Genomic DNA, 14,052 nt, shown 5'->3' with positions numbered 1-14,052 from the left:
AACGAAAGATGCAGCGCCGTCTAATAGCTCACAGCACACACACCACTGGTGGCGGTGCCATGTGCGGTAAATCTCACTGAGAGGAATGGTTAACAAAGGAGGAAACGGGGGAAGAAAAAGGGCAGGGGAATGCATTGGGAGAGAAATAAAACATTTGTGGCCTGACGCAGAAGATGAATGGTTGCAGTCCAAGGAGATATCATCTTTAATTAGTATTTCATGATAACTTGTTTCCTCTGCACTCAGCCAAGGGAAGGGGGGAAGGGAGAGAGGGTATGGGGAGGGGGGTGTTGGTGGGGATAGATGCCATGGAAGGGGGAGGGAGGAGAGTAGGAAGGCAGGAAGAAGGGGTCCATCAGTAAGCAGTGTGTGCTGAGAAAATCCCACGCTACCACCACAGGTGCCTGACACACTATAACATCATGAAATCTGTTGGAGGGCACTTCTGAAGCATCTGGATAGACATGGAAGAAGAGACAAATTATTTACAGAGCAAAATCTCACAAGGACGCTTTTGACCATGTGTGTGATTACATGGGAAAAGCATCACTACGATGAAGAAGAGCGTGTCCAGCCCTGGTGAGGTCCTTTTTGTAACATTGTTTGGATTTTTTTAAGCAGTAACTGACATAATGTGAGACAGGTAATAATGGACAGAAAACTGGCCAAGTTATATAGCAAATATCGTGAACCATCCTGCTGATGTAAATGGGGTGTATGGACACCTGAATCCCTGCTGAATGCTTTGTTTTCAAAATGAAACATTGCTATAAATTGCTGTGCTGCATGCAAAACTTGAGTAATAGAAAGTCTGTAGTGCTCAGGTACATTTTAGCAGGACATTCTTGACAGTAGAAGGTGAGTAATGTGATACAAAGCTGATCAGTTTCAGTTTCTCAAGGAGGCATCACTGCATCTGGACAAATCCATTTATGCTATACCACATCTGCTAGGCAGATGCCTGACAGCATGACCCAACGCGCTTGTCAGGCCTTGAGTGCATGCTTGTATATTTGTGTATCTATCAGAGCAGATTTCGTTTTACATAATTTTGCCAGAGGACAACACTTTTGTCCACTGGGACCTCGGTTTATCATCTCAGCTGAAAGACTAGACGCTCAGTCTGATTTTCCAGTCAAACATGGGAGAAAGGGTGAGAGCGGGATTCGAACCCATGCCCTCATGGACTCTCTGTATTGGCAGCTGAGCATCTTAACCATTCTGCCACCTTCCTGATCAAACTAATTTTAGTCAAATAATACAGGAACAACAATAGACCATTTTGGTTGATCACATTCCAAAAACTGTGTTAAGTAGCCAAACCTTATTCATACCATATTTCATTTTTGGCAGACAGGTATTTTTGGATGGCAAAATGATCAGTTTTTAGGAAAATATAATGAACCCCCACCCCACCCCCCAACTAGGGCAAAGGGGGAGGGGTTATGGTCACATGAAGCACTACTATTTATGGTGAGTTCTTGCTGTGCAGAGGATGTGGTGGCAGTCTCCACTCTAAGGAAGATGTATACTTACTCTGGTTCTGTGACAGAGCAATTATGGTCATCAGACTGGGACTTACCAGGTGAAATAATGAATATGTTGAATTAGAACAGGCATTTCCCACTGATGTGACTCAGCAGCAATGCAGATCTCGAATGTTATGGGGCCTGCTGGTGATCAAACATCAATAGTCCCCTGTGGACTGTCAGTGTTGTTGTATGAATTTTAGTGTGGCTGTGTATGGAGAACTTGGGTGAACAGCATGCGGCTATTGCCACTGAACTAGTACAGATGACAGAGCAGCTAAATTTTAAAAAAAGAAAAAAGAATATCCCAGTCGGGCTTTGCAGTCATAATGTTCTTGAAATCTGTCTCGGGATCAGTACTTTTTGACAGTGTAGAAGACATACTGTGTCATGAAGTGACAGTAGAACAAAATACGCTCCTCTGTATGATTTACATGCTTGTACTTAAAAGCCATTAAATTTTCATTTGTTAGTAATTTCATATGATCAGGTTGGATCAACTGGTATTATTGGCAATTTATTCTTCTCTTTTGTTGTGTTTATGTTTCACTTTCTGTTTATTCAGTCCTTAATGTTCAGTGCACCTCTATTTGTCATTCTGTGAGGGCTGGATCAAAAGTCTTGCCAATTAGGCTGCCATTTCTAAACTGTTACTAGTAAATACTTTCAACTTACTTTGAGATTGAATCCAGCCTTTATGTTAAGATGTATAAAATTATAATGATGCCATATCTAGCATGTCACTGAAAATGTGATGTAACCAGTGGTGCAACTAATCATGGGGAGCAGTTCAGTCTTCAAATTCTTGCTGATTTGACAGTTGTGTATGGAGACAAGTGTGTGCCACATTGGAAGCTAGACTGATAGTTTCAAACCAGGAAGAACAGACTTGAAAACCAATTAACATTGTGGATGTCCAAGTGAAGCTCGGAATGAATGAACCAACTGTTCAGCACATAGAGTAGCTGAAGAGGATCTGCATATTTTTCAGTTTGTGAAATATGTGAAAATTATAGTATTTTATGTGATACAGTTAAATGGATCACGCAGTATAATCTTGAGATGGGGAAAGCGGCAGCCAGATTTTGACAGAGGAGCAGAGAGAACAGAGGGTTTAGAGTTCTAAGTTATTGCTTGAAGTGTTTGAGCCAAGGGGCCTAAAGCAACTATGTGACATTGTCACAGGTGATTAAACATGGATCACCTTCTTTGGTATCCAAAACAAACAGTCCAATCAAATGTGGATGGGCACTAATGATGAATGACCAGCTGTTATAAGACTGGATTTACATTCAAAGCCAGAAGAGACTGTTCTCCTTTGTTTTTTTTCAACTCCCAAGGCTCTGTAGCTGTTGGTATTTTGCCTGAAAAGTCCACTCTTACCACTAGATGTTATGTTTAAAGTATTCTGCCCAAAATTTTGCTGTCCATCCTTGAGCAATACCTAAATGTGGGTACCAGCAAAATGTTCTTTCTTCAGGACAACACAAGTGCCCTTGAAACGAAGATCAACTTATCTGCAAGCAACCCATCCACATTTTCATTCACACACCCCCTTCAGTCCCATGTGACTTTGGTTGTTTTCCCTTCGGAAGCAAAACCTTGTTGGTAAGATGTTTTAAAAAATCCTAGGACACAGGAAAAGCAGTGGACTCACAACTTGTTACCCTATCTCAATCAGTCCCTCATTTGACTCTTGGCTGATGAGGCTGAAACACTGCATGGAGATAGGAGAGTACTTTGCTGAACTCTGAAAATTTAACATACTTCCTATTTTTGTTTTGCCAAGTAAATAACCAGCCCTTGTAACTGCCCATTCATTTGCTATAGTACACAATGAAATGATATCTTGGAAAAAAAATAACCTTAGTATCTTGCTTAATGAATGAATGCATTTCAGATGTTAGATTTTATTGTTTTTTGACCCCTGATATTTTATAGCAAAACAGACCAAAATTGAACTCTGAAAAGAACTTGAAAAATAAATCACAGGGAGACTCAATAAATTTCAGTGTCTTGTGAAAAGAAACAAGCTCTGTTGTGAAAATTGATTAACGCTCTCCAATATGGAATTATCTTTCTTTTTATAATCATGGAATTCAAATACCAGTCACCTGATTATTTTGAAGTGAACCATCTGTGCATTCTATAAAATTATGTGGAGAATTGGTTTGAGTATGCATTTGAAAAGAACTTGTTAATAGGTTGGGATTTAAAACTTTCAGAGTATTTGTGTGTGTGTGTGTATTGTGTGTGTGTGCATGTGTGTGTGTGTGTGTGTGTGTGTGTGTGTGTGTGTGTGATTTTCACAATAATGATGTGTTATTCATGCTCTGCTAACTGATTTAAAGTTTGTGTGTTGCTTGTGTTTAGCAAACATCTGTGACAAACTCAAAAGTTGTGTGGCTTGGAGCCCCAGCAGAGGTGTTTTTTATTATTATTAAGTCTTTTTTTTACCTGTGGTCAGCTCCTACCCAGTGTTGAGTTAATGGGCTCAAACAGGAAGACTGAGACCACAATGTAGGTTCATCCACTGCGTGGATATGTCTTTGGGGGTGTTGCTCAAATTTCCTGACCAACAATGCAGGTTTCTGTATCTTTAGGGTTGTCATGTAGTCCCAGTTCAAAAGTGGACCTCCAGAGCAGCAGCATCCTTATCCTCATCCTTGAATTTTTTCACTATTGAAAAAATTGTCACACATTCTGTGGCTTTTCAAGCCATGCTATTATGCGACCTGAGTTTTTTTCAATCACTATCTACTTCCTTGCTTGGGGTGAGTCCTGTCAAGGTCTTCAGTGTTGGCATATTCATGATGGGACTGTCACTGGAAGGACATGGTGACAGTCTCCATTCCACTCTCTCTGGCTACACAGTTAAGTGATTATTATCAGTAGAGGGCTTAGCAGACATATGGTGTCCACCAGCAGCTGTGGCAAAGTGGTTAGCGTCACAGACTAATGGCTTGGAGGACACAGGTTTGATTTCAAGTGGAGGTGGGGTTTTTGGCCTGCAGCCGGATTCTATCCAAAGTTGAGTGTGCTGTGGGCTTAAGTAGGAAGACAGTTGAGTATCATCCATTTCACAGATGTATATTTGGGTGTGTTGCCCTAATTTCCTGACCAACACTGCAAGTGTCTATTTCTCAAGCCTGATTGACACTGGGACATCATTATGACAGGAAGCACAGAGTACAGTCTTGTCATGTAGTCCCAAACCTGAATGGACCTCCATAGCAACATCATCATCATCATAGTCATCCTCCTCCTCCTTCATCATCAATATAATAAAAAGTCCCAGATTATGTGGCCTTTCATGCCATGCTCTCATGGTGACCCCAGTTTCAGTACCCCTCCACTTACGTGCTTCGGGTGAGTCCTGTCAAGAACTTCAGTTTTGGTAGATTCAGGGGGAACTGACATTGGAGGAGCGTGTTGGCGGTCTCCACTCTGGGGGTACGCTCACTCAGTCTGGCTCCAGGACTAAGCCATTATCGTCATCAGTAGGGGGCTAAGTAGATGGTGTCCTAAGTACGAACAGGCACTACTGACTACCACCAAAGTGACTCAGCAGCAGTTCCGGGTCTCCTCTGATGTGTGGCTTCCTGGCAACCTAACATTGATGGTTCCCTGTGGAATGCAGATGCTGGGACTGCGACAGACGAACCCAGGTGTTGCTGTGTATGGGGGACTTGGAATGAGTGGCATGGGAGTATTGGTGCAGATGATGGGGCAGCAAAAAAGAAAAAAAAGAAAAAAGATGTGGTGTCCTGTGTATGTTGAATCAGAACAGGCACTACTGAACACCACTGAAGTGATTTGACAGCAGTGCAGGGTCTCCACTGGTATATAGTCTCCTGGCATCCTAACATTGATAGCTCACTGTGGACTTCCACTTCTGGGAATGCAGGAGACAAGCTTTGGTGTGGCTGTGTATGGGGTATTCGGAATGAGCAGCATGGGAGTACTGTCACTGAAATGGTTCAGATAATAGGACAGTACAAAATGAAATATGATAAAAAATATATATTTTTAAAAAAAAACCCACCTTAGGTGTCTTCATGAATAAATATCCTCAGTGAATGTGTTTCTGTATATGTGTGAGACAACTCTGTGTGTGTGTGTGTGTGTGTGTGTGTGTGTGTGTGTGTGTGTGTGTGTGTGTGCTTTCTTCATTTTGATCTGTCTCTTGAACTTATTAAAAAGCATATCAAAAGTATGTGTTAACTTCAATGCTACTTTTTTTGGTACGTATTATGTATTACCTGGGGTGGGGGGGAGACTTATAGATTTAACTTAAACAAAATTGATGTATTCTGTTTCAGTTTCTGCAGTGTGTGATGTGTCTTTGAACCGTCAGACAAACTGAGAACCTCCTTCTGGTCATGGACTCCACACTGATCAAGATATGTATGATGCGTCACATATTCAGTTTATCACGGACACTGGATTTGTACATGTTACTTTCCATTAAAAATGGGCAAACACATAAAAATCAGACAGACATATCATTTGCCTGTGTTGTGAATAAATATGAAACAAAATCAGTTGAAACAAATCCTTTTTCTTGGATGGTAACAGCTTGCCATGTGTGAAGTGGGAAGGTGAACTGCACAGTGTTAATGTATATATTCGGAGACATTGCCATGCAAATTTTGGGAGAAACTGACAGATTGTGTTGATAGATATTTTTACCTCCTATCATTTCATTTGTTATTTTGTTTCTTGGATTGAGGTGATTGACATATTTTTGTTATTGCTTTGTTGTGCTGTGTTTGCAAAATGTTTTTATGCATGACTTAAATTATCATAATTCTTAGAACATATTGCTGCTCAGTCACTGTCTCGATTCTTTTGTCTTCCGTCTTTCTTCATCTCATCTTCGCATTCTGTTTTTGTGTGCCTCTTTCTTTCTTGGGCATTGAACATGATGTAAAGTACCAATCAGCCGTTTGATTTCCTTTTGTTCCAATGATGGTCTGTGTTAACTAAACTGAGAAACAGAAAACATTTATCCATCTAGCCATAAGTCCACCCAGTAAGCTTGTGATGCTGGCACATTCACATTACAGAGACACTGAAGACATGTCTTTGAGAATGTGAGCAGCTGAGGCACACCTGACATGCAGAAGCACCAGACTTTAATGAAAGCTTGTTTTAGTATTTTTATTTATTTTTCATACAATATTCGAATGACTTTGGTGAAACCCTCATTCAGTGTCTGACTGACTTTGATTAAACCAACAGATTCATCTGAAGATTTCTCAAAATTTATAATTTTCAAACTCATTTTGATTAGAGTTTAAGGTTAGAGTAAAGGTTTTCTTGTCTGCCAGAATGTATATCTTTTTTTTTCTTCTTCTTCTTCTTCTTCTTCTTTTCTATTGAGGTCTGCAAAGTTTTCATCAGTCAGGGGCAATATCAGTCTGGCGAAAATGGTGGACTACCTGGACCTTGATTCACAAGGTTAAAAAAACCTTTTTAATATTACTATTATTGGCATTTGTATTTGTGTTTTTAACCTTCAGTCGACTGTAACAAATGGGAACAAAGATTCAGCTGTGATTGTTCAGATTGTCAATCTTATCTAGAGACTCAATGTTGTGTACTGTGTTACAATTTGAAGTATAATTCTCAGTAGCTAAAATCATTGCTCTCCAGTGAGATCTTGTATCTTTTTTTTCTTTCTTCTTGTGTGTGTGTGTGTGTGTGTGTGTGTGTGTGTGTGTGTGCTATATCCCCCATCTACTTTGTTGAATCCAATGTAGTGTTTTGGTGCTTGTTGATTCTTGTGCTGTGTGTTCTGTTAGATTGAGTATTCACTGTGCTATACCACAGAATATTATTCTATTAACTGTTGTTTTGTCTTTGAGGTGGACTAACTGTGATCTGAATTTATGTGAAATATCACTGGTTTGTGTTTGAGTGGTTTTGAATTTGCTGAGTTTTCTGTAGCTTGTAAATGCAGTTCTGAACACAATGGAAGGGTTGGTGTAGATTTTCTACTTTGTTCAGAGTTGTTATGTATTTTTGGCAGGTGGAGATAAAAAAATCTAGTGTTGGAAGCCTCTGCACTTCAGTGTGTTATCCTTTTCTTTCATGTAATGTGAGCCCTATCAAAAATGGTCCAAAAAATAAGCACTTGTTTTGTAGATTGGATTTGGTTAAAAAATCAGATGTTAAATGATTGCCTGGATTGATGGAACTGTGTTGTTTGATTTGTTCTTTTGGCACAAGTGAATGAAACTACAATATGAGCAGAGGTGATGACGGGCACAACAGCTGAGTGGTTAAAGCACTGGACTTTCAATCTGACTTCCCAAGTTAAAAAATCCAGGTCAACAGATGCGCAGACCTGCTAGTGCCTGAACCCCCATTGTGTGTGTACGCATGGAGAAGATCAAAACACACATTAACGATCCCATAATCCATGTCAGTGGGTTATGGAAACAAGAACATACTCAGCATGCACCCCTTCTCTCCCTGAAAATGAGTATGACTATATGGCAGGGGTAAAAACAGTCATACACTTAAAAGCCCACGTGTGTATGTGAGTGAACAGAAAATGGGCTGTGACAGCCCACGATCAAAGGAGAAGCAGATGTTAAAATGTTGGTGATCTATAAAATAGACCCTGATGTTCAAGGTTCATGTGACTAATTTCTTGGCCAGTCTGGCTTCCAACTTGAGCCTCCTCTCTCAAACATCTGGGTGTGTCAGGAGAGCTTGTCCCACTCAGAAAACATCAGAGGAATGTCATTATTGGTATTGCCATTTGGGAAACCCAAACCCTGTGACCTGATCATGTTCAGGGCCTTGACATTGGCTCCTTTTGCCTTCTTGACACACAAAATGGCTTTCTTCTTCAACATCACTATATGCAAACAAGTCAAAGCCGTGGTCACCGTGGTACTTATGATAAAGATATAACTTAATATGGAGACAGTTACAGAATACAAAATACTTAATTATCTCATCATGTGTGTGTCTCCTTGTAGTTTTAGTAAGAATTTCTGACAAAGAGTCAGTCTATTGGTTATCCCTATCCATCCCATTTTGGTTATCTTGGAAAGAGATGATGAAAACTACAAGCCTGGTCCAGTGCTTCAAGATGTACTGAAATAGTTCACATGAGAGGTGGTCTTCACAGAATACACCTGCCATCACAATTTTCTGCTGGATCCCACAAAGTATCTCTCAGGCAGCCAACAGAAATATGAACATCCTCAGCATGAGGGCACATAAAATGGAAGCTGCCTTCATCAGTCAGACCTACTCAAGGATATCTTGGATGTGGCCGACTTGTTTTTGTTTGTTTTTTCTTTTCATTAATTTGCATATTATTTTACATGTTTATTACAGAGAACACTGCAAGAAAACAAAAACAAACTGGTAGTAACCCCTATCAACAAAATATCAGAGTTACACTACCGTGAAAATCAACATGATCATATATGTATATATATATATATATATATATATATATATATATATATATATATATATATATAATCTAATGATATATGTAATGTATATTTCAATAACTTATGAAATATACTGAGTTGAGGTATTCCTTCTTTTATTTTTACATTTATAGAGACAGAATTTTGTCAGAAGCAAAATGAAGCCTAACATTTGATTAGATTTAAAATGAGTATCATTTCCCACAATTACAATTGTCTCGTTTAACATCTTTTCACTTTGAGTGATATTAGAGGTGTCGTGTGTGTGTGTGTGTGTGTGTGTGTGTGTGTGATTTGGGGTTGGCGATGGTGGTTAAAGGGGGGATACACAGGAAAAAAAAGGGTTAAACTAGAAAAATGGAATCAACAATTCGTAAATATCTGTGTAACGGCAATTAGCAACATAAACAGCAATATAAGATAAATAGATAGATAAATAAAAATCAATATCGGAAGATCGCATCACAGAAACACTCCTATTGGACAATGTAACAGGGATTCGGCAATTTCAGGCAACAGGTGGACATTATTTCTGTTATGTTTTGTTCTGAAAATGTTCAACTTTTACATGACTTTGGAAGTAACCTGACAATCGTTTGACACTGAAACAAAATATGATTTCATATGATCTGTTTACCACAAACACAATAAACGTTTTTGCTAAACTTTGTCTTGAAAGCGTCTAGTCTTATTCGAGACACCAAAGAGGTTACCAGTCTATGACAGAGCGATGGGAAATTTACCAATTTGTATCGTGTAATTTCAGTTGTAAAACCCTTTTCCTTTGGGTATGAAATCCTGTCATCAGCACTAGCTTGACATCTGCTCCATATTGAAGACTCGAGAAGTCTGCAACATTCTGAAACTGATTGTCTGATAACTATTTCAAAAATATTCTCTATTCTTTGTGCACCCTTTTTTTGCTGCTCTGTCAGCCATTTCATTTCCTTTTATACCAATGTTATGAGAGAGTACCCATCAAAATTCAGTAGTTGTGCCTTTGGCTGATAGAATGTGCTGAGAGAATCTGGCTTCCAAGCCAAAGTTCTCGCTATAGAGGTTGGTGCAAGAGGGTTTGTGAGCGCATCTGCCTTCAGCCTCATGAAACAGCTGTCAATTTCTGGCAGAGAGAGGACACGGGCTCTCAAGGCAATGACAGAAGCAGCAGAAAAGAGTTCCAGCTCAATCTGGTCGAGGAGGAATGAAAATTACTGTACTCAAACTAGATGTACGTGGTTAAAACGTCTGCCAGAAAAGGTGACTCTGTCCTGAAGTGGCGACCACCCTGGAGGCGCAGTTTCGAACCTGCTGAGGACCAGGGAAAAAAAAGGCGGCAATACAATTAAGGGCATGCAGCAGTCATGACCTGGGTGTGGCCCGGCCCCCTCAGAGTGTAAGGAGTTAAGGGCCGAAACACTTGACTGACGGGGGCTTCTTCTCTGAAGACCTTGTACTGTCCAGCTCTCCTTAGAGTTTCTTATCACTGCAATAAATATATATTTCAAAAATAAGATCTGGTCGAGTTTTTATATTGAACGAATCTAATGCATGTAAAACTGACTTTGAGTCAACCAATAAAACGACCCTGAATAGAGTTACTGGGAGATTTATGAGATATTCCAACTGACGCAAACAACGCCACTAGTTCGGTTGTAAATATATTGTGACGGGGTGGTAAGGTGGTGTTAGAGAAGGTGAAGACAGGTAGAAGGTGTTAGCAGAAGAGAGCTGCAGCCAGGCAAGGTAGACTCGGGAAGACAGTGCGCTGGTTTTCTTCTTTTATTCTTTCATTCTTCCAGGCCAGGAGAGTTCTCTCTTTGTCTGGCACTCGCTCACTCCTTATATTCTGTTCCGCCGAACCGCAAAGCCAGCGCCGCGAAGCAACTCACGAAACCGGCCCTCCGCGAGCCTTGAGGGGCCAAGCTTGTGTTTGTTTGACCAATTTTAGCGGCTTCTGACTTTCGGCTCGAGGAACTAACATAGACATATTATATATCACACAAAACTACAAGAGACGAGCATTTTCTTAAGCTAAACCATTTTCTACAAAATTAATGTAGTTAAAAACTGTAAACAAAAAGAGTCACTGAATGAACGAGCTTTTAACGAGTTCATGTATCATTTTTGTACATTACAACAATTAATACGTCGCAATATGTAATATAATTGCAACAATTAAGTAACTGAACATCCTGAATTTCCAACTATATAAAAATCATCTATAAAATCTGCTTCTAGAGTAAAGATTTTTTTAAAGATTTTTTTACAAGGTCTCCCGCGAAAATGTTTGCGGACGATACAAAGATGTACGTACGAAGCGATACCCCAGGCTCAACAGACCAGCTACAACAGGACCTGTATAAGTTAGAGGAATGGTCCAACACCTGGCTCCTCAGGTTCCATCCACAGAAGTGCTGTGTCATGAAGCTGGGCAACCAGAAATCTAACGCTAAGTACCAGATGAGGGACACAAACAAGGACGGCACCACTAACCATCTCACACTGGCAGAAACCGAGACAGAAAGGGACCTAGGGGTGACCATAGACAACAAACTAACCTTCAGGAGACATGTCGAACAAGCAACTGCCAAGGCCAACAGAATGGTGGGAATCATAAGAAGAACTTTCAGCCATCTCACAGAAAATACCTTCATTCTGCTGTTCAAGAGCCTGGTCAGACCAATCCTAGAATATGGTCACGCTGTCTGGCAGCCACACCAGAAAGGCCTCTGCAGCGAGATAGAGGACGTTCAGAGACGAGCAACCAAGCTACTGGCCAAGCTCAAAGACAAGCCCTACCCAGAGAGACTGAGAACCCTCAAACTGCCCACACTGGAACACAGAAGATTGCGGGGGGACATGATTGAAGGCTTCAAATACATTCACAAAATGTACAAGACTGATAGGCCACCCCTGACCAAAGCAGACAATCAGCAGAGACAACTCAGAGGGCATTCACTCAAACTGAAGAAGACATGCAGTAGACTCAACCTTAGGGCAAACTACTTCTCAAACAGAATCATTTCAACATGGAACAGTCTCCCAGATGAGGTAGTCACTGCACAAACAGTCAATACTTTTAAGAACAGGCTAGACAACCACTGGAGAAACGAACCATCCGTCTATCACCCGAAATGCCAGGAATAACTGCCCTTAGCCTCCAACCATGCATGCAGTGTGGTAAATACCCAGACCAGCGTACAGGTCTACAGGGACCTACACCGCTGACACAGTAAAGTAAAGTAAGTAAAGTTATGTAAAAATTCAAGAGAAAACTCAGCGGATAGCTCCCGTGTCGGCACCGCTTGGCGGTGCTTTTGGCACTTGTGATCGACAATGAAATACTTCGTTTAAACCAACTACAACACAATTATACATGCACGATACTAATCAGATTGATAACAGAAATGCAAACATCTGCAAGACACGATATAAAAATGTGTAGGTATTGTAAAAACGTATTTTGCTCAAATCGGCACTGACGAATTCCAATGGCTTGAAGAAGAGATAGTTTTGTGGCGCCGAAATGCCGTCAGACATTTCGTACCATCGCATGCTGATAACTTAGGTGTACACGGAAAGCAGTACATGAGAAGAAGGCTTAATCATTTACATTTTAATGCACATTCTAAATTCCACGGCAACTATATCGATTTATAGAAAACGAAGGTATTTTGTATGTTTCAACTGAGTGGATTTCGAAGATCGCGCCAAAACTCATTCACATAAATATTAGTTTAAAAAAGTTATAGGCTTTCTGGCCAAATGATATCATTACAGTTGAGAAGTATGATCGTTCTGAAGTTCCATAACACAAAACTATAATCTCATCTATAAGGAAGTGTTTATAATTTAACAAATTGATGAAAATCATCATACGGTTCCCTGTAAAGGGAGATAACTTGTGACCGATTTACAACTTCCTTGGTAACCTTCGGCGAGTCACAAAAATCGTCTGCTAAGCTGGCCCAACGAAGATCGTAACCAACCCGGCTACAATATATAGCTTACTTCCGTGACAAAACGATCTTTCAATCTTAAGTGCAGTAATTACAATAAGCTGCACCCATGTTTTGAATTTCAAGTACTGATCCATCTGTAAACACCTTCAGATGGTTTTGATACTTTTCATGTAGACGGATGTTTGCATTCACTTTCGTAATATTAGTATTTTCATCCTTTTTCTTATAACAATAATTTAAATCAAAAGCTGGTCTCTGTGTCTCCCATAATGGTATAGGTGTGGAAGTATGTGCGGCTGCTACATTTTGTACATCAATCCGGACCTTTTGATTAAGTTGAGAGTAAAATTATGTTGCCATTGTCATTTTGAGATGATATAGAGTTTGCCCTTATCGGAAAGTCTGTATCTGATCTAATTTTCAACTCCTCTCCAATGTAGTTATCACTTGCGCTAGCTCGTATTACAAACTTTGATGTCATAAGTTCTCTATATTCATCAAGTGGTAGAATTCCATCTTCTCTGTATGTTTCCACATTTGATGCGTGACTAGGGACTCTTAGTGCAAGTTTATATGCTTTTAGCTTTACAATTTAAACCTTGTAACTTTTTAAGTAAATATATCGGGGCATTATCTACTGTGGTTCTGCCAACATTTCTGTTGCATTTGTGGGTTTTGCTTTGTCAAAGAATAGTTTACATGCTAGAAATGTGTCCTTCCAAATGAGATTGTCTTCATTTACAGTGAGCAAACTATTTGGTTTTATTTTGTCAAAGTTTTCAATGTTTAGATGCTTTAGTGACAGAACGGATTTTCATTTATGATTTTTGTAGCTTTAATTTTTCTTAACCACCCTGATTTTTAATGCATGCACAAAGCATTTTCAATCTGGAAATCCTATTCCTCCTTTACTTATTCTTTTTTGTGCTTCCTTTCACCTAACCCGGGCTTGTTTGTGGTTCTACACAAAATTCAAGCAGCGTATGTGCATATACGTGTTTGTGGTAGATTTGGTAAAATGTCCGTAAATAAATGATTTTTGATAAGATTACATATTTAAGAACTGCTATTCTACCTAGTGGTGTTAAAATTCTTTTGATC

General features: G+C 39.8%; 1 protein-coding gene across 2 annotated transcripts in view; it reads left to right on the top strand.

The window, feature by feature from the left end:
- LOC143293823 (grancalcin-like) overlaps positions 1–7,731 on the top strand; it is a 55,354-nt gene extending 47,623 nt beyond the window's left edge. For both annotated transcript variants that reach the window (XM_076605091.1, XM_076605090.1), the window contains one exon: positions 5,852–7,731. In XM_076605091.1, coding sequence (XP_076461206.1) covers positions 5,852–5,878 — 27 coding nt within the window. In that variant the 3' untranslated portion in view covers positions 5,879–7,731. The remainder of the gene's footprint in view (positions 1–5,851) is intronic.
- The last annotated feature ends 6,321 nt before the right edge of the window (positions 7,732–14,052 follow it).

Source organism: Babylonia areolata, chromosome 19 (genome assembly GCF_041734735.1).
Source record: "Babylonia areolata isolate BAREFJ2019XMU chromosome 19, ASM4173473v1, whole genome shotgun sequence".
NCBI lineage: Eukaryota > Metazoa > Mollusca > Gastropoda > Neogastropoda > Buccinidae > Babylonia > Babylonia areolata.
This window is presented reverse-complemented; position numbering and strand designations above follow the sequence as displayed.